A 22,018-nucleotide genomic window follows, 5' to 3' on the forward strand; every position below is an offset into this window, starting at 1 on the left:
AAAAAATTGGGAGTGGTCCATCTATAAACTGGATCCCAGGGCTTTGGCAACAGAGATAAAGTTGGGCCTATTCTGATACCAAAGTTGATGCAAGACAACTGCAGAGAGAAGAGGAAAGAAGGAAGAAGAAGAGAAGAGGAGGGGGAAGAAGAAAAACTAGGCTTCACACCAGGGTTTCAGAGAAAAGGAGGCTATTTCATTCAATCATGGACTCATATATATATATATATGGTCAAGAAATAATAAAAAGACCCCTACAAAGAAAACAATCCCATAAAGGTCCTAAAATGACAATATGCAAACAAATTAAAAAAAAAAACTAGTCTCACATAAGACCCTCAAAATAACGAAATACCAAAATAACCCTTAAAGACAGTCAAATAACAAAATATTCTAATTAGCCCAAATAATATAAAATCACTCCCAAAAATAAAATTCAGCTGGCTGAAACATCCTCCTGTGGCGACTGTAGACCCGAGTGACGGATGACCTGGCACTGGTATTCGCGCCATCTGGGCTTGGTTGCTCCCACAATTTCTTCTCCTGTAATCACCTGAGCGCTTCCTTTTATTTTTTTTCCCTCATGTCATCTCTTTTCATCCTTGTTTCTTTTTTTTCTTTTTTTTTTTTCGTCATACTCTCTTCTGTACCTTCTCTTTCCTTTAATAATATTTAATAGGGGATCCATCAATATCTCTACGATGGTCTGAAATCTAAGATACTAGAATATTCTCGAAATCCGGACGCGTCCAATCCCTCTGTGCTGCCCCGTTGGCACGTCCTACATGGTGTTGCAAGAAGGCTCGTAGTTGGGCTGGTGATATCCGTAGGCTGTGTAGGGTGGCGCCACTTGGATGTGATACGGCCAGACCACTGGCTTGGTCTCCTTCTCTTCCTTCTTCTCGTCCTTCGCTGCAACGCTAACCAGCTCGACATAGCCCATTCGTTTCCTAAGCGTTGCTGTAAGTGCAACTGGGTCGATTCCATCGCCCTCCACTACGATCTTGTCCCCGTCTACCGATGCAGATATTACACCTGCCATGCCATCATCCAAAAGACCAATCATAAGGAATTCTATCAACCGATTCTTATGTGAAGCTTGCACCATACGAAGACGTCAACTTTAAATCAAGAATTCACACCGGAAGGAGCAGGTAGAAGAAGAAAGCTACCCTGGGTGAAACTAGATAAACAAAGTAGAAAACTGAGCAGAAACAGATACAAAATCTCTCGAGCATGGTATGTGTGCGTATGTCACTGGAAGGGGGCTGTCAGGTTAACAGCCATCCCTCTCTCTCTCACACACAAACAAGGAGCATATACGTCAGAGAAGCCAAAGAAATTTCAAAGTATATAGAGCACAAGCAAAGATGCTAATATGTTGGTAGTATTTAAAACAATTAGTTCCTTAGAAGGTGTCTGTGTGAGAGATTACCAGGCGATCCAACAGCACTCCTGAGGGCTTTCGAGCGCTTCCTCGAGTCCTCCATCGTGACCTTCATAACTATTTTTTGCTGCAGCAAAGTAACATACAGACTTAAATCATCTGAATTCACATGGAAGTTATATTCATCTTCACTTCAAGGGAAACGAACTCACCTTCACCATCTTGGCAGACCAATTAATTGCGTTTCCTTTGGAAACAGAGGAGGACGCTTGGGTTATATATGGGTGTACTGAAAGGACCTGAAAACAAAAGGCTATCTTGCATCCTTATATAGAGAGAGAGGAGTGAGGATCCTCCGAACCCATGGACTCATGGAGGGGGTTAGAAGGACGGAAGAAGCAACCTGAGATTTCTATCAGGAAAGCAGGGGACCATGGGAGCCATTGACTGATGAGTTCGTGGAAAAGTCAAGCGAGACGCGGTTTGTACTCGGACTTCGCTTAGATAATTTTGGATGCTTTAATTACGGACTCGATATCTTGCCGCGTTCCTAATTCGACCGACGATGGCGTACGAAGCTTCCTCTAAGTCAAGAGTCTTCCGAGTGCTTACCCTTGAGATGATGGTGTGTGATGAGATTAAGAAGAGGTTTGTTTTGATTGTTATACCAAGTAACCTGGGTTCACTTCATGCATATACTAGAGTTTGCGGGGAAGAGGCAATTGGACCAGCGCTATTTTGTGTGCAGGACGCAGGACATTGTTGTAATAAAATTGGCTAGTATAGCCTCAAGAAGCTCATATAGGAGAGTCCAGCCTTCTAAAAATCAAGTTTACAAATCCGACCTCTTAGCCATTTCCTCTTGCAACGATGGATGGCCTGAATTTTGTTTTATGCTTCTAAAGTTCAGTTTGGTTACTAGAATTATGTGACTACCCCGTGACAGGGTGCTGAGTCCATCAGTTTAGCATGTAATTAACCGGGAATAAGTTACTACTTCCCCGCATCTTGAGCAGGGCTGATGACTCTCACACTCGCACTCTACGCCCATCCCATCAATGTCTTTGCATCCTGTGACTCTGAAAAAGAGAAAGAAGAAGAGGGTGAGCTTTACAACCCAGTAAGATTCCTCATACATCCATACCAACAAAATAATAATATGAATTTGAAAACCACAAGAAACGATGCACATATCATGAAATCATAAAACCGGCTATCAATAATACTCGAATAATCAATATAAGTATGTACATCAAACATCAATATAAATCCAGCCACTCAAAAGTGATATAACATATGATATTTTATAAATCTTCATTGATGTTTTCAATGTTTTTCTTTCCATTCCTTTTTAACTTGATCCAGATCAATTATCTTATCGACTTTGGGCCAAATCTCGGTCACATATTCAGCCTGTGGTGGAGCCTACCATGAATGTTGGATCCCGTTAAGTTGAGGCCCACATTGACAAGTGTCTCTTGAATTTTATAATTAAATTCTAATAATCACAACAAGGGCATAAATATAATTTCATAGTGGTGTCGAGTCATCTTGATGGGGGTGACTTTTCATAGATGTAGCCACCTGAGGCAGTTAGTCTCTGAAGAAATCTTTAAATAGCCTATGCAACTCCTTAACAATTGTTATTGTTAGAAGAAATTCTTGCGGATCTTGAAGTGCGGCTGACTTCTATGGATACGATGACTCTAGGTAAGATCCTTTCATTAAATTTTTTATCAAATTGGTGATGTTCAAGAGGCAGTGCCATTCAGGAGATTGATGGTATAAAGAATTCAGTCTTGATTCTCTTAATTTGAAAGGCGTTTTGGTTGAAGGTCTTCCATGAGCACAAGTAATAGGTGCAGGATCATTTATAACTGCTTAATAAAATTATTCCATACTTTGTGAATTTATAAGGGAAAGGCGATAAGGATACTGAGGGCACCAGAATTTGATTGAATAAAGAGTTGTTGATATCAAATTGAGGCTGATCTCGCGACACCTCTAGTGGAGAAGAAGGCACGATTGCGAGTTGTGGTGGTTAAGATGACCGCAATCAATTGAGGTAGGACGAGCAAGGAAAACACACTTTCAAGTTAATTGAAGGAAACCTCATTAACAAAATTTATTTGGGGTAATTAATTCCCCACCCTCCAAAAGACTGCGTTATAACAAAAAGTCCCCGTTGACCAGTCTTAAAATGTTCCGTCCAATATCTCCACCAAGTTTAATTCCCGGTCCCTGAGCCCTTTTTATTTTTTCAAAAAAATACCGAAAATACCCCTGCCCCTCTTGATCTCCTATTCCAAGAAGAAGAAGAAGGAGGAGGAGGAGGTACAGACCGGTTGACCATGGCCCGTCCCTGCCCAAGCTCCCTCCCGCGGCCGCGACCGGCCCCGGCTCGCCCCCTCCCGTGCCCCTGCCCCTCCTGATCTTCCGTTCCTAGAAGAAAAAGAAGAAGAAAAAGGCCTGGCTGCTGCTGACCGCGGTCCGCCCCCGCCCGAGGACTGGAACAAGCCAATGACAAGGACACGTTGGAAAATTGTGATACCTGGATGACATGAGAATGACTTTTATTTATGTTAGAAGTAGATGTCTTCTCACAGTCAAGGATCTGCAACCAATCAAGCTTATTAATTAATAGCCACTCTAAAATTATTACGAAGATTCTTGCAAAAAGACTGGCCGCATTCCTCCACCTATTGATTGATGAATCAATCTCAGTCCATTTGCATCAAATGACGTTGTATTGTTGAGAAATTTAAGTGGTTTAAACACAAAGGGCTCGTTTGGTTCGCGGAAAAAAAAGGAAAAAAAAAAGTATGGTCAACGAGAAAGTAATTAGATGTCTCTTGTTTAGTTGGAGTTTTCAAAGAAAAGAGAGATGGAAAAGTTGTATTCCCATTGGAATATGATTCTCACATTTCATGAAAAAGTTATTTTCCCATAAGCCAGGAATCACTCCATTTTTATTTTTTTCCAAAAAGGCCCTTCAGCATTAAAGAGGCATTAAAAACCTAATTTTTATTAAAGGTATAATAGGAATTATACATAACTTTTTCAGAAAAGTGGATGGTCAACCAAACATAAATACTCTGAAAATTTATCATTTTTCCATGGCCAACCAAACATTCCAAAAGTACTTTCTCAGGCATCCTCTTCCTAAGAATCTGTCGCAGGAATCATATTTCTAGGAGGGAAAGTGCTTCCCGCGAACCAAACGAGCCCAAATGTGTGCTCTAAGTTAGATTTTCCCTTGTGTTTTTGATAAAGTCAACTGGAACTTCCTCTTTGATGTTTTACAAGCTAGAAAATTTTCTCCAAGATGAATTTGTTGCGTGCACTCTCTCCTATCTTCTCCCTCCATTGCACTCTCTCCATCTAGGATCTTGCTCTTCCACAATTTTATTCCCTCAAAATTTCCTTGTGCTTGGAGTGTCCCCACTTCAATTCCTCATGTATGCCAATATCATGTAATTTCCTACATGTAGCGAAAGAGAGAGGGAGAGATTTAAGGATGGCAAGAGAGTTTGGGTCTGAAATACTGAACGGAAGCTCAGACTACGGTGGTCATAGAATATTGATGGACAGGGAATAAACTTAGTGAATTTGGGTTGTAGAGTTGCTTGTTTTTCTATTTTCGGAAAAGAACCTAAGCCCCCTAATCCTTCTCGAGCTGTATCCAGAGAGAGGCATGAATTTGGGTCATAGAGTTTGCTTAAATTTTACCATCCTGACAGGAATAATTCTCTTGGATATATAGTACTCAACCTGTGTTGAAAGTAATTCGAGAGTTATGCGTCAATTTGAGATGGAACCTTGGAGCAGCGGCAGCCCAAAATATTTGGGGGCCTAAGGCGAACTCACAAGGGGAGGCCTTTTTTTTTAAATGATGAAAAAAATTTAATAAGTGTAAAATACTTTAAAATTTTATTTAAAAATAACTCGTCTAGCTTTTTGAGATGCAAAATTACTAATCAAATTTGGTTGTCCATTTCATTTTGTTTCGTTCTTTTTATGTCATTTTCTAACTCTATTTCGGGTGCATGCTCTGTTGTTAATTCTTGAGTTGAATTTGATGTGGTTTTTTCTTTGTTTGTGACAACAAATCTATCTAGAGCTTCTTTTTGAGATTAAATGAGTTTATCAATTTTTCTTTTCTTTTTGAGTTTTTCATACCCACATTCATATTTTCTATTAGACATTTTAATCTAAAAATAATATTATCAAACAAATCAATTAAAAAAACACTACAAACAAATTAAGATATAAAAAAGTTGAAAATGATAAAATTTGATGGTGTCAAAAAAAACAAACGCAGGTCCCGACAAGTAGTGCCGAACTTGACAGGGAGAAAAGGCCGAATAGTGCCGAACTTAACAGGGAGAGGAGGCCGAACCGCCGAAATCACAACCAACCTACAATTAGACCCAAAAAAAATAATTGTAGTGTCTCTTACTTGACTAAATCAAAATTAATTGGACCAAAAAATTAATCAGTTGGCCATATATTCCCTTGGTTTTTTTTATTATTGTATAACATTAAATGCAATAAGCCAATAACAACAACTGATGGCATATGAAAGAAATCCTCTTTATATACAATTGTTCAGTGATCACAGAACTATTAGATAATAAAATAACAATCAACAAATACTTCCATGTGAAATAGTAATTAGTGAATAGTGATTAGTCAATAGAAAACTCACCACTGCGGTCTGCGGCACTGCCTGGGATTTGGCCTTTGGGAATTGGGATTTGAGAATGGGGATGCTAACGGAGGAGCCGACGAGGCCGGAGCCACGGAGCCGCGGAGCCCGGAGGTCGGAGCTAGAGTCTAGAGAGGAGATCCGGCCGCTGGCTCGCCACTCGCCGCCGTGACGCCGTCGCCATGTTCTTGCCTTCTTGGAGCCGGAGGAGGAGGACGATGGCCTTTGGAAGTTTAGAGACTAGAGCGGAGCCGAGGAGCCGAACGCCAGAGCTCGGAGGTCGGAGGAGCCGAGGATGGCGAGCAGAGCTGGAGAGGAGATCCGGAGTCTGAAGCAGGGGCGGTCGAGCCTCCCGGCTACCGGCAGAGAAGGGAACTAGGGAAGGGCCGAAGAACTGTAGTGAAGAAGCGCTGGGGGGAGAGCCGGAGAGGAGAATGGAAGGTACGCTCTGTTTTTTTTTTTTTTTTTTTTGCTTTGAAGGGTTATGCCGTTTAGCAAAAAAAAAAAAGCCACCAGCGGAGAAGGGGGGAGAGTCGGAGAGAAGGGGGAGGACCATTGCTTGTCTCAGCTGTCGTAGGCTCGTAGCCGTGCTCGTCGCCCAGCCGTAGCCTATCTCAGTAGCGTAGCCGTCGCCTCGTTGGGGAGATGGGGATTGGGGACGCACTGTAGCGGGCCAGCAGCGTAGCCGTCGCTCGTCACCCTGCTACTCTGCCAGCTTTCGGATGTGAAAGCTCAAAAAAAAAAAAAAAACTCGCCACGAGTCCACGGGCAGAGCAGGGTGGGGGCCTTCCATGAGCCGGGGGCCTTAGGCGACCACCTCGGTCGCCTAAGGCTCGAGCCGGCACTGCCTTGGAGAGATGCATGATGTTGAGGTCAAGGGAGATCGGCCTCCGGCCTGCGCGTTCAGCGCTACGGGAGGATCTGCCGCCCTCCGACCTCGTCCCCACCGGTCTCAGACAATGGAGGCGACTGCTTCTCCTCAGAGATATTGTCCGCTTTGGGCGTGTTGTGTGCTACTCTTGGAGGTCCGCGTAGGTACTAGCTCCTTTGGCGCGTCATGTGCTACCCTCACAGTTTTGCCCCACAAAAGGCGTCTCTGAAGAGAAAGGAGTTGCCCCTCTCCATTTAAGGAACGAACCTTTCTGCTATCTACTCGATATAGGACTAAGTTCGAACCCTTTATTCTCACAACGCATGCCATTTTTCTTTGCTCGTCCTTAATTAATTAAAATTTTAATTAGACAACTGACGTTCGGATAATTGGAAAAAACCAAGAAGAACCTTCAAGCTCAACAGCTTTTTTTCATTTTTATTTGAAAGTTTTATGGATGCAAACTGTAGGAAGGTTTAAGGTAGCTTGCAATAAAAGCAACGGTGCCTTTAACTGGAATAATTAACAAATGAGAATTCTTAAATCATTATCAAAAGTTTTGGGACGAGACCTCCTGATTACGGTTTTGCCGTTCAAATTGTAAAGGAACCATTCTCTGCTGGCTACTCTTTTTTTTTTCCATTTCATTATTTCATGAAATGACTTGGTATGTATCATTATTTCATGAAATTGTAAAACTTATAATAACAGTTGGAAAACCATGGGAACAAGTGGCATCACTAAAAGTCCTTGTCGTGGTTTAGAAGACCGTTGGTATAAACAACTCTATAGCAACGGTCTTAAGTCATCCTACGGTGACCCTTTGTAACTGCCCGTATAACTTGTTCTGGTAGCTTCAACCATTGCTATACATATTACCGAAATTATAAAATATGTTTATTGCCAATTAAGTTTTATTCAATCAGGAAATAGTCTTTATAGAGTACCATTGTAATCTAAATTTTTTTAGCAATATACATGAATAACCATTACGATATTATAGTACTTTTATAATAATTTTTAAAATTATTACTATAAAATATAATATTTTGTAAGGATTATTAGGTACTTTGCTATATGATAACTTTTAGCAATATTACATATTTTTTGTGATATATTTTAAAACCATTACTAAAAAACATTTATAGTAATAGATTTTGTCAAACATATACAGACTACATTTGTTATAGTGCATCAAAGTTCCCATGACATCCGACAAGACAAGCCCCACCTAAACTAGCAACACATATATGCACTTCGCCTCGTTCCAACCCAACTTAATCAACTAAAGGAAAGAAAATTTTCTTCCACAGCTCACCAAACTGTTCATCAACCATCCCATCTAAACCACCCAAATGTGCAGCATATTATGATGGCCAGAATTTTACATGATGCAACACCAAGGCTCATAATTTTGAGAATACATATATGGGTGCTCTATAACAAAATGATGGGGCCAACCTATGAGCTCCATAGCCTTCACAAGCTTGTCTTCTTCTTTCTTCTCATCCGCCGGTGCCACGCTAAGCAACTCTGCGTAGTTCATTCGCTTCCTTAACTTTTTTACCAGGGTAACTGGGTCGATCCCATCACCAACAACTACAATTTGGTCCTTCTCCTTTCCATCTAGACTCGCAGATGTTATACCTATAATAATTCCTTGAGTAGGTGATATAAGATGCTTTCATAACTATAAAAGGTTAACACCTACTCAACAATATGAGAATTACCTTCAAGTAAACTAGTGCCATCCATATCCAACATTGACTACATCATATACACCATTCATATTTCTTGAGGGATATCTTTGGTTGCAAGAAAAATTATATAAATTTTTTTTGGAAGAATTTAGTTTTTTTGTTTGTCTTGATAGAAATTTGACAAATTTGAGAAAAGATCGAGTTTTTTTCTTTTTAAGTAAATTTTCTTGCAACCAAATATATCCTAAAAAGATAAAAATCACAATTATAGTATGATCTATCAAAATATCATAATAAACCTTATTAAAAAATAGACAATAAACAAAATGATTAAGACAAAAGGAAATGAAAGAAATCAAATATATTTACGAATATGAATGTGCGCATGCGTGTATTTATATCAAAATTATTGAATAGTCGTGAAATGGAGTATATTTCTAACTCAAAAAGGCTTTATGGAAAAATTAAGCAGATTTTTAGAACCAAAGGCCTAAGAGTAGCAAAGGACCTCCATGATTGATACGGACTTCAAGCTCAAAATAAGGTGTAGATAAAAGTATACACTTAACGGAATTTCATGGAAGTTTTCTTTATGATATAGTAATGAATCATTTCCCTTTTAAGATATTAGTACAAAAATTACCATTGAATCCAACCACAGTTTTGAGGGCCTTGGAGCGCTGCTTTGCATCCACCATGCCGAGCCTTATCACCACCTTTTGCTGCGAGGAAAAACAACAGTTGTAAGTCAAATTATCAAAGTACTTCAGCTATAACCTCCACAAGCCTATGTTGCTCTTCAAGAAAGAACTGATTCTCCTACTAATCCCCCACCTTTCCCATATACGAAGCAGTCGGCCAGACACTACTTGATGTTTTGTTGGGCGCTTGGTAATGTCTAAGTGACCTGAAATCTAATCAATTATCCTCTATATATATACATAGCCGTAGCTAAGGGCATAAGCAGGAGCGAAATGGGATAGCACGATATGATTGGCCTAGAAACAAAGGATGGACTGGAACACATGTTGACTTGTCCCTCTGCCGTTAATTTTTCATGGTCGGCTTGATTCTGGTCTATTCAATGTTGATAGTTGAATTTTAGGTTATTAGTGGTATAGATCGCAGTAAGATTTTGCAATTGTCATTGATTTTCCGAAGTGTCCCATTTTCCACAGAATAGGCTTCTTCGAGTCAAACAGCGACTCCAAAGTCATCCGACCCGATCTTTCAAAGAGTGGAATATTTCCTTTTCAAAGGTTGCTCTCGATATCCATATAGTCTGCTAGGGAATTTGATCCACTTGGCTTCATTTTCTGATACAATAATTTATGCCAGGTGTGTGCCCCTCGTATATACACGGGTTTTGAAGTACATGGAAAATTAAGAAGTTTGAACATAGTTTCCGAAACCCATAGCAATAATCAAGCATGTCACTTGGAACCCGAAGCCCTGGCTCATGATGTATCTCGCCAGCTCCAATTTGGTGAGCAGATCGGATCAAAATACTTGTATCCACACAGGGGCAAGCTCCGACTAGGCTGCTTTGCATTTGGTGACGGCGTCGTTATGTGTATCTCGTCACATCTCTACTTCGCTGTCTCGCCCTTTCCCTCTGTGGAAAAAACCTAGGCTCCTTGGAACGGTGGGCCCTCCACAAAGACAGCGTTCCAAACGAAGGGAACCCGTGCCTCGGTTTTCTTTCGCGCGGAAGGATCGATGCTCTTTCGCTCGGTTGGACTGCGCCATTTGGATGGGGGACGGAGATGGCTCGGGTTTGTAACTTTCGCCACTTGTTAGCCGCCGTGTAGGATATGTTTCTCTGGTGGAAGTTCTTTCTCGCGAGCACGGGATAATTTATTACTGCTCCTTAAAATATTTCGTATTTTGCGAACTTGATAGGGAAAGGTGATGAGGATACCAGGATACCACAATTTGATTGAATAAAGAATTGATGGTGCTCAATTGAGGCTGATCTTGCGACACCTCTAGTGTAGACGTACGGGACCAAGCACGTGTTCAGAGAGGTAAATGAGGCTCGTAAATTGGATAACTTTATATGTGGCTAGTGCCGGAAAAAAGAAGTTGCTTAGGGGCTTATTGTTTGTCTAATTTTAGGAAAGCACACTTTTCAAATTAATTAAGGAAAGAAAATTTATTTAAATGGACATGGAATGAGCCAATGACAAGGACATGTTAGAAAATTGTGAAATTTGATGGATGCCACTGAGCCTAGTGGATGTGACCCAAGTACATATCTTTTAGAACAAGGATGATATCTAGATGACATGAGATGACTGATTTTTATTTCAACTTTATTATATGTAGATCGGCTCCAATTTTATGACATTCATAGCCCCTCGCAGTGAATAGGCCATGGTTATTTGTAGCATCCATTCTCGGATTGGAAGCTAAATAGATCCATCGTCTACCTGTCCTACTTGCATCCTAGAAAATTATCATGATGGTATCCTTAGCTTGCCAAGATTGGACTTCGCTTCTATTACTATTATTTTAAAAAAGGAGGAACTTCTCCCTGCCAAGGATCTGCGACTAATCAGCCTTGTTTACAGCCTCTATAAAATTATCATAAAGATTCTTGCGAACGAACTGGCTGCATTTCATGAATCTCGGTCCACCTTCATCAAAGGACGTCGCATCATTGAGAATTTTCTATCGGCACATGAAATGCTTGCATGCTGTAAGAGGTCTGAACACAGATATATGCTTTGCAAGTTGCATTTCGACAAGGCTTTTGACAAAGTCAGCTGTGACTTCCTCTTTGATGTTTTATGGGCTAGAAAATTTCCTCCCGATGGATTTGTTGGGCGCACTGTCTCCTATCTTCTACCTCTATTGCTGTATTGGTTAATGGCTCACCGAGAACATGGATTAATAACAAGCAAGGATGGAGGCAGGGTGACTCGTTTTCTCTAGCTCTCTCCATCTTGGTCATAGAATTCTTATCAAGAATTCTTAAACTAGCTAGTTCTCTCAGTCTCACTGCAGGAATCGGAGGAAACATGAACTTCAACAGCATCAAAAGCCTCTACTTTGCTGATGATACTCTTCTATTTTGTTGTGGTAAGAGAGAGAGTCTCATTGCAATCAAGGCAATTCTTCTTGCATTTGAGAATACCTCAGGTCTGAAAATTAATCATCATTAAAGCATGATCATTTGCCTAAATATGGAGGAGCAGCAAGTCTCGAGTCTGGCCATCATGTTGAATTGCAAGAAAGGTGCTCTTCCTCTTACATACCTTGGGTTGCCTTTGTTGGACGAAAAACTCCAGAATACCTTAAAAAGATCAGCTCAAGGTTGGCAACCTGGAAAGGAAAACTTCTTTCTTGGGCTGGTTGAGTGACCGATTAATATTGTCCTTTCAGTCAAGTCATCCTACTTTATGTCAGTCTTCGAGTTGCTTAAATGGATCATTAACATAATAGATCAGAGGAGAAGCGCATTTTTATGGAATGGAGTGGATAGTGTGAGTGGATCCCATTACCTTGTAAATTAAGACACGTCTGCCACTCCAAAGAAGGGCCACTTGGAATCAAAAAAATTAGACATATGAATCTTGCATTGTTGGCAAAATGGGCATGGAAACTGCAAACAGGGTCCAGATCCTTGTGGCTTAAATAAATTAGAAGTGCCTATTATACTTGTCATGCCTCTGACCCATTAGCACAAGCCGAGCATATGACAAACGACTACATACTCATGGGGTTTAACCCCACAAGATATGTAAGGCCTACCTTTTTATATATATTCATGTCATTCTAAACTCAGGCAGTGGTATGAACAATTAATCTAATGCAATTATTCAAAAGAGAGAGTCTACAATCAATAATAATGATGATGATGATGATGATAATTCATACAAATATCCAATCAAATTTATTTATTCAAAAGAGAAACTGGTCAAATGTCTTCTGGATCCTAAGTTCTCTCTCCTCAGTCCCAAGCCCCATCTATTCCTCTACATTTGAAAACAAATAGAAAAGAGATAGTGAACTTTATAAGCCCAGTAAGTTACCAATACATTTAGTAGGATCGAACATAATATGTAACTTTTCCAAATATAAGCAATTTAACAATTTCAAGATATATAGTACTTTGGATATACATTTATAAACATAAATTTTCTCCTTCAAAATATGACATGCTTTTAATCAATGATTTTCTAAATCAATAACGTAAATCATAAACTCTCTCTCTCGATCTCTTTCTCATCCTTTGGTGACTATGGCCATGATTAGCCCTATGATAATGCTCGAAAGAGATTAGCTCCTGAATATTGAACATGCGATCCATCAGCATGTGCCAATGATAAGCCCTGACTGGCTTGGCTTGGAAAAGAACTAGCTCTGAATCATATAGCTACGATTCGTCCCGAGACAAGGCAAAGAGACTAGTTCTGAAAATAAAACTTGCAATCCATTAGTATATTCTAGTGATCTACCTCAACTAACTAGGTCGAAAAGAACTAGCTTTAGCAGCGATCAGCCCTGACTGACTAGGTCCGAAAGAAATTAATTTCTAATGTAGGACCAACAATCAATTCCATTGGCTAGACCCGAATCATATTCAGATTAGAGAGTTTTCATAAATTTATAACAACTCGGTTTCTCATACATAATGTAAGCATACTTGTAATATAAGTATGATCAACCAGAATTTTGCATCTTATTTCAAATGAAATACTAAGACAGGGTAATTATTTCATCTCAAATATCATGTGGAGTTAAAGCAGGAGTAATCATCTCTTTCAAATGTCATGCAATATTAAATAGGAATATCATCTCATTTCAACTCTAAAATTATGCAAATAAATCATTATTTTCATAATTTTTGAATTTCTCTTTTTATGAAGACATGCATGATATTTATAAACTTGCATAATTTTTCTAATTTTCTAATTTTTATATTTAAATATATTCTTGTCAATAATTAGTTTAAAATTAAGCAATATGAATTCTAATTTTAAAACATATGGTATGCACTGTAAAATCACCAGAGGTAAAGAAAACTTACTTTCTAAGGTGACCAATATGAATTGATGGCTTTAGACACATTGCATGTTCCCTAGACTCGATACTCCTCTAGAGTTGAAGGCTTTGATCAAAATAACTAACACAGTTAGCCCTCAATCGAGAGGAAAAAAAATATATAATAGAGAGAAAATCAGTCTAGATCTAATTAGGGGCCTAGTCTATTTGGTCCGGGTCGACCATCAGAGGAAGGTCTACATTTAGTCAGGTTTGGACCCAATCTAAAGAGGAGACATAATATCAAGAGATGATTTCTTCCTCTCCTTTTTTATGGCAAAATTCGGATGGTAAAATAGGGGTTCCTTGTGTCATTTCAAATGGAAGACGAAGAGGGGGGAGGGATGGTGGTTCGAAGGTAGCATGGAAAGCATGGTGGGTCCCTAACAGTAGGCGACAATGATGATGACCGACAATGAGATCCAAATCAACTTGGGAAATTACCTAAACAGGGTCTCGATTGGCTAAGAATCAAAGGGATCAAGGCCTAGAAAAAAAAAAGAGGGTGAGGGAGGGCCAAGGCAGCATGGCCTAGTGGTAAGATAGTCATAGTTCTATTGTGCAGCGATGCTCTAGCCACATGCATGGAAGACAAAGCAAGGAGAAAGAAAGGGTCAGCACCCCTGGCTGTCTCGGTGTTCGCAATCTCAGCAAAAAGGAATCGTGAAAGAGCTCGTAGGGGTGGCGGAGACAGTGGAGCTTGGCAGGATGCGGTGGCTTTTGATGGTGAAAGGACGGATGGAACTCGCAACAAGGGAGGCAGGGAAGGTTTGAGAGGGAGGGATTCGAATTGTTTTGGCTGTGACAGACTGTGGCGCCCGACTGTGGCGGCATGGCAGCCACTAGAGAGGAGGAAGCAGGGAGAGGTGGAAGAATCTAAGCTTGGTGGTGATTAATTACTGAAAAATGAGAGGGGGGGGTGTTAAAGTAGGAGTTTTGCGGCCATTTCTATGATTTTGGCGGCGGTTGTGAGCCGCCCAACGGTTGGTGCTTGTCAGCTTTTTCCTGATGGTAGAAGCTTGTGTAGAGGATAGTGCCATTCCTCTATTTCAAGCCCTATCCATTTTCTTGAATTTTTAGATGAGAGTCAGTTGGGTCTGCCAACTTTAGTTCAAAATGGGTCTAGTTTGGACCAGTTTTCACAATCCTAAAAGAAAGTTCAGGATGAGAGTAAAGAAATGTCTTGTCAGCCTATCCCCATATGGAAAGATATTAGTAAGGACCTCGATCCTTTTTGGAACTGCACCTCCTTCAAATTAGGTAATAGTAACAATATCAGATTTTGGAAGGACACTGGAATTTCCACATTGCTCTTATTTTTAGCTACTCTTTCTCCAGAGCTGTAAAAGTGAATATTTCGGTGGCATCCTAATGGAATTGGAGGCCTCTTTGTTAGAGAGGCAAACTTCATGGCCCCCTCACTTAGCACCAAGCTTTGGAGTTGGAGAATTTGATGGATCTTCTCTCCCCTGTTAGATTGTCTAGAATAGCGGATACCCCAATTTGGAAGCTCAACTTGAGTGGCTCCTTATTGGTAGACTCATATTCCAGGTTCATTAGCAAAGGAGGATTGATCTGCCCGTGCTACCAGGTTATATGGAAAGCAGCTGTGCTTGAGAAGGTGAAGGCATTTATATGTCTAGCTTTGAAAAACAAACTTTGCACTAGAGAAGTACTTGCAAAAAAGGGTTGGTTGGTGAGTATGGGCTGCCAATTATGTGTAGGAAACAATGAAACTGTTTCTCACCTCTTCCTTAGATGTCCCCTTACTAGAAGCATTTGGTTTACCCTAAAGACTTGTTTAAACTAACATGGATGGCCAACCAACTCAAATAGTATGGGATTAGCTATTAATAGCTATGTTTTGTCATGTTTGGCAATAGAGAGATCGAAGAATTTTTCTTGAAATTTTTTTTTTCCCATCTATGCTACTCTTTCTAAAGATCTTTCATTCTTTTCAGCTGTGGGAACACCTTGGCTCTGAAAGGATTGCGGTTGGACGTAGGATGTGTGATGGCCTAGTTCAGACCTGGTCTACTTGACCGGCCTGACCCAAACTTGGCCTAGCCCAAGCCTTCGGGAAGGAAAAAAAAGAGAGCAAGAGATCGCGATCCCCTGCCCAAACGGCCGCCATTCAGGTGCGGCTAGCATGAAACCCCTGGATCCTATGCTAACGACCAGCCGGTGCCTTCATTTGTCATCCCTCTCCCAAGGATCCTATTTAAACCCCTCTTCCCCTCGATCGACACATTGTTGCTCACCTCCCCACTTTCTTCCTCCTCCTTCTCCGGTGGCCGGTGGGCTACCTCGGTCAAACACTGCCGCTAAAAAATCTCTCTTTTTATCTCTAAGCTTTCGCTCTCCTGTTTTTACAGACCGAGCTTGCCGCTCGTGCTTCATCGAAAATCAGGGTTGCCGCTGCCTCCAGAGCTAAGTATCACGTTGTTCTTCCTCTCCTTTGTCCTCTCTTCCTTCCCAAGGTCCCTAACCACCATCCCCGGTCGAAGATTTGAACCGAAAAGTCTCTCCCCTATTTCGCCTTTGATTTCCTCTTTTCTCCCTTTTTTCAGGCTAGGTCCACCACCAATGCTTGTCGCCAAAGCTCTCAGCTTCTTCCTCCTGTCGACCCTTGGACGAAGCTGGACCCCCAGCCATCAGCGAGCGGATTGGGACTTGAGAAAAAGATATAAGTATTTGAAAAGCTCTTAGATAGCTATGAATGATTTCTAAAATTGGAGAGATCGACACTTAGAGCTAACATAAATACAAACACAGGCCCTGCCAATGGGTATAAAGTTGGCATGTGAAACATGATTCTATGTCGATTACAAACACAAGCCTTGTCACGGGTATAAAGTGACTGTAGCACGAATATATGTGAGTAATATTTTGAACTATAATGTGCTAAAAGGCAGAAGAATAGTTCATGAATTTTTTTGATCTTATAACCATATTTATAAACTATTGAAGATTTATACATGCATGATTGATTTATGCATGCATGATTGGTTTTACAAATTATTTTAATATATTATACTATGAAATGTTTTATTTTTGTAATATTATTTTTCTTAAATGATGCATTGATATGGAAAAACTTTTGCTTTATCTTATCAGGTAATGTAAATTTTAATTATTGAGCTATGTTGCTCACATACTTCTATTTTTTTTCCAGATGAATAGGGTCAGTAAGAACGAAGGATGGTCCAAGCTTGGAGTACGCACTAGCAAACTTGGCGATTTGTAACATAATTTTTATTCTTTAGTTGGTTATTTATTCGTAGCTTAGCAATTTTCTAAATATTAATAATTATGGGGTTTGGTATTTTTGTTTGGATTTAGACGCTCTGAACCAACGTTTATATTAATATTTAATGGATGATGAAATTAGATCTCTTTAATATATTTTGTTTGTGCAAGGTTTGGAAGCTAAGATGCAATGGTTAGCTTCGTGTTATCATGGGCAGTACCCCACGATAGTATGGCCATGTTATGTCACAGATTTAGGGCATGACATTTTGTGGTGTTAGAGCAAACTAGACCTATAGTCGATGTGGACTAGAGAACACTACAACACAGGTTCATGGAAGATAACCATGGGCCGATCAAATTTAAATGCATTTGAACTCTTGGCCTGACAAGGGCATCAGGGCTTAAAATGAAAGGAGCATGTGAGAATCTGTGTGGACGTATATTTGGTCTCATATTGGTTATTTGTTAAAAAGATTTTGGGTGCTTATATAGGACTAAGAAACTCAAAAAATACTATTCGGTTAGTATTTTTGGGTGAAGTCCTGAATTATTATAGGATGATTGAGGTTCTTTGTTCTCTTTGATTCCAAAGCAAATCCCCCATTCCCTGTTGCGTATTCTCTGTATGGACAGGAGGCATCCTGTTCCTACATATTTTGTTTGTTTTCTTTGTCCTCTTTTCTCTATTGTAGTTTCTTTTCTCTCTCGTTCTTACTTTGTAAATATCTTCTTTGAACGAATAAATTTTGGCGGCGGGTGGAGGCGTCTCACTTTCTCCTAATCCGTTCAAGAAAGATGGCGGAAGTGTCTCACTCGATGAGTACCAGCAAGTGGATGGAAACGTTATCCTGCTTTCGTCACTTAATCAAGGAATTCTTATATATACCAACTTTTTTCTTTCTTTAATTCTTATATTGTTAAAGTTTAGTCAAGTCACATGGTAATAATTTAGGATAGCAATCATTCTTTAGTTTAGAGCCTGGTTGTTGGTGATATTTTGGTATTATAATCGAAAATTTTTTAACTTTAAAAATTATTTTTGATGTGCTTGTCCTAAACTTGACTGTAAATTGTAGATATAATATTGGGAATATCATCCAATGGGTCTTGCAAAGACTTCGTTCGGATTATCTGAGATCGAGCAGTGGTCATCGTTGCTCGAGTCGTGACAGTCATGGCCTGGTTTGGCTCGATGGGTGAGTCTACGCACCAAGAAGGCCCCCATTGCCCTATCATTGCTTGCTGACTTGTCTTTATTGCAACAGTCCTTTTCTTGTGCACCGCCAAGACCGTGGTCTTCTTTGTTTTTTTTTACTTTTTGTGCTTCTCATTCTGGCCAGTACATGGCTAACATTCGGCATGGCTGGGGTCGATTAGCGACCGGCTCTACGGTACAGTACATGGCGAGAGAGAGAGAGAGAGAGTAGAAATTTCTTAAAGAACAAGAGGTGCGGCAACCAATTAAGATAAATTGTCAAGCGGCATTTAGTACAAGGTGATGACCTTAAAACCAATAGTAATGTGGATGGAGATTACAGTATTACCAATTTTGGTTGCACCCTAGTGATACTATATGACAGTGGTCTCAAGTCAACTCTATATTCGAAATCACCATCCAACTCAGTGATGTTAAATTTGTCCTTAAAGTACATGCTTCCAAAATCACCTTAGGATAGTAATATTGGACTAAATTTTAAGGATAAAAATCAAAAAAAAATTATTTCTAAAAATGCCGATCTTTGGAGAAAAAAGTTTTTCTGGTTGGAAAGGGTTAGATGATCTCATAAAAAAAATCTTTTGATTAGGAAGGTTTGATGATCCCTCGAAGTTACTTTAATAGATTTTAACCAATTTTGGGTCTTCTTGAATTGGTTCGGAATGATGGATTTTGATAATTTGATTGTTTAATCGTTGAAAAATATATGGAATATATCAAGAATAGTTTTTGGTCTTACATGATTTATGATCTTGAATTTCTAAAGCATACCAAACAGGTTAATCAGAAATATTGAGAATCTTTAATCATCTGGATATAGCAGACCCATTAGGCAAGATGATTTAGATCATTGGGGATCATATATATTATCTTGTGATGAGGATCACCAATGATCTAAGTTTACCAAAATAATCCTATTTGAGCCACCAAACATTCAAAGTATTCTTACATTGAGATGTTGTGTGTTCTGAGAGGAACAGGCAAGCTCTGGGCTCGATTGCTTCCACAATTTCTTCTCCAGTGATTTTCCTTTTATTTTTTTTCCTCCTGCCATCTCTGTTCATCCTTGTTCCCTTTTTTTTTTTTTTGGTCATACTCTCTTCTGTACCTTCTCTTTGCTTCAATAATATTTAATAGGTGTTCGTTTAAAATAAACCTCGCCATCCATCAATATATCTACGATGGTCTTAAATCTAAGATACTAGAATATTGTCCAAGACTTGCCATTTTGCATTCTAGCCATTCATAAAGGGACAAACCATCACTCAAAAAAAAATTAAAAATAAAAATAAAATAAAATAAAAGGGAGAAACCTACCAGAGCAACACTCGGACCCCACATAACCTTCATAATAATAATAATAAAAAAAAGAGTAACCATGTCCTCCTGGTTCCCGGTTATCACAGATCCCAAGTTAATCGATACACACAGGGCATACTTGAGTTGTCCATCTTCCAAATCCGGAGTGCTGCCCCGTTGGCACGTCCTACATAATGTTGCAAGAAGGCTCGTAGTTGGGTTGGTGATATCCGTAGGGTGGCGCCACTTGGATGGGATACGGCCAGGCCACTGGCTTGGTCTCCTCTTCCTTCTTCTCTTCCTTCTTCTCGTCCGTTGCTGCAACGCTAACCAGCTCGACATAGCCCATTCGTTTCCTAAGCGTTGTTGTCAGTGCGATTGAGTCGATTCCATCGCCCTCCACTACGATCTTGTCCCCGTCTACTGATGCAGATATTACACCTGCCATGCCATCATCCAAAAGACCAATCATAAGGAATTCTATCAACTGATTCTTAAGAGAAGCTTGCACCATACGAAGCCGTCAAGTTAAATCAAGAATTCACACCGGAAGGAGCAGGTAGAAGAAGAAAGCTACCCTGCGCGTATGTCACTGGAAGGGGGCTGTTGGAGTTAACAGCCATCCCTCTCTCTCACACACACAAACAAAGAAATTTCAAAGTATATAGAGCACAAGAAAAGATGCTAATATGTTGGTAGTATTCAAAACAATTAGTTCCTTAGAAGGTGTCTGTGTGAAAAATTACCAGGCGATCCAACAGCACTCTTGAGGGCTTTCGAGCGCTTCTTTGAGTCCTCCATCGTGACCTTCATGACTATTTTTTGCTGCAGCAAAGTAACATACAGACTTAAATCATCTGAATTCGCATGAAAGTTATATCATCTCCACTTCAAGGGAGAACGAACTCACCTTCACCATCTTGGCTGACCAATTAATTGTGTTTCCTTTGGAAATAGAGGAGGACGCTTGGGCTATATACGGGTGTACTGAAAGGACCTGAAAACAAAAGGCTATCTTGCATCCTTATATATAGAGAGAGGAGTGAGGATCCTCCGAACCCATGGAGGGGGTTGGAAGGAGGACGGAAGAAGCAACCAGATATTTCTATCAGGAAAGCAGGGGACCATGCATGAAAGCCATTGACTGACTGAGTTCGTGGAAAAGTCAAGCGAGACGCGGTTTGTACTCGGACTTGGCTCAGATTATTTTGGATTTTTAATTACGGACTCGATATCTTGCCGCGTTCCTAATTTGACGGGCGATGGCGTGCGGAGCTTCCTCCAAGTCAAGAGTCTTCCGAGTGCCTAGCCGTGAGATGATGGTGCGTGATTAGATAAAGAAGACGGTGAATGCGGCCGGGGACGTCAACCCAAGCAAGTCAAGTCACTACAAGCCGGTGAGCTCGAGCAGACTCCCCCTCCCTCCAAGTCTGGATTTTGGATTTTTATACTATTATATTGTTTTAGATATAATATATTAAAAATTTAAGATATTATATTTTTTTTTGCTTGGACTAGCTACAATTTACAAACTAGAGGTGTGTTTTGATTGTTATACCAAGCTTGACCTGGGTTCACTCCATGCATATACCACAGTTTGGGGGGAAGAGGCAATTGGACTCAGGACATTGGGGAAGGTGTTCCATCCATGTTGTTGCAATAAAATTGGCTACTATAGCCTCAAGAAGCTCAAAATCAAGTTTACAAATCCAACCTTTTAGCCGTTTCCTCTTGCAACGATGGATAGCCTGAATTTTGTTTGATGCTTCTAAAGTTTCAGTTTGGTTACTAGGATTATGTGACGACCCGTGACGGTGCTGAGTCCATCAGTTTACCATGTAATTAACTGGGAATAAGTTACTACTAATAGTGTCTAATTTAAATTTAGTTTAAGATATTATAAGGTTGCAAATAGGTCGGGTTGACTCGTGATCTAATTCGACCCATTTAGACTCGATCCGACCCATTTAAGGACCTGTGGAGCCGGATCGGGGTTTCAAATTAGACCCGTTTTATTTTTCGTTTGGGTATGAGTTTATTGAATATCGACTCGACCCGACCTATTATTTTTTGGGTCAATTTAGATCGTTTACCCTGTGACCCAACCCGCCTCGAACTCATATTATCCATTTTGGGCCACTAGCTATAGGAGATTATCCATTTTGAACAACAACAATGTACAATCATTAATAAGGCTGAAAACGGATCGAATATTGATATATATTTTTCAACGAATATAGATATGGATACGGATATTAAATGAATATCAAAATTAATATCCATATTTGTTCTAAATGGATACGAAAATGAATCGGATATTAAGCATATCCATATTTATTATAAACGGATACAGATACGAATCGAATATTAAACATATTCATATTTTTTTTATCTGAATACAGATATAAATTTGATACTTTTTTCGATATTAATTAAATTTGAAAAAAAATTAATGATGAAAACTAGTAATAAAGACATGATCATAAAGAAAAGATTTAATTTAAAAAATATAATTTTAACAAGTATTTATCAATAA

General features: G+C 39.8%; 1 protein-coding gene across 3 annotated transcripts; it reads right to left on the reverse strand.

The window, feature by feature from the left end:
• Positions 1-174: 174 nt before the first annotated feature.
• Positions 175-20,562, reverse strand: LOC103710676 (heavy metal-associated isoprenylated plant protein 16-like). Of its 3 annotated transcripts, none has more exons than XM_017843674.3 (3): positions 20,393-20,562; positions 1,436-1,514; positions 175-1,035 (listed from the first exon to the last, which is right to left on the reverse strand). In XM_017843674.3, exons 1-3 carry the CDS (start codon positions 20,399-20,401, stop codon positions 782-784), a joined length of 342 nt encoding a protein of 113 aa, XP_017699163.1. In that variant the 5' UTR covers positions 20,402-20,562; the 3' UTR covers positions 175-781. The 3 variants fall into 3 exon arrangements, with proteins under 3 accessions (XP_017699163.1, XP_008794752.1, XP_026661879.1); XM_008796530.4 differs by lacking the exon at positions 20,393-20,562 and adding an exon at positions 1,600-1,730; XM_026806078.2 differs by lacking the exons at positions 175-1,035; positions 1,436-1,514 and adding exons at positions 19,383-19,923; positions 20,229-20,307 and having other exon boundaries at positions 20,393-20,457.
• Between the last annotated feature and the right edge of the window lie 1,456 nt (positions 20,563-22,018).

This window comes from Phoenix dactylifera, chromosome 1 (genome assembly GCF_009389715.1).
Source record: "Phoenix dactylifera cultivar Barhee BC4 chromosome 1, palm_55x_up_171113_PBpolish2nd_filt_p, whole genome shotgun sequence".
NCBI classification, from domain to species: Eukaryota; Viridiplantae; Streptophyta; class Magnoliopsida; order Arecales; family Arecaceae; genus Phoenix; species Phoenix dactylifera.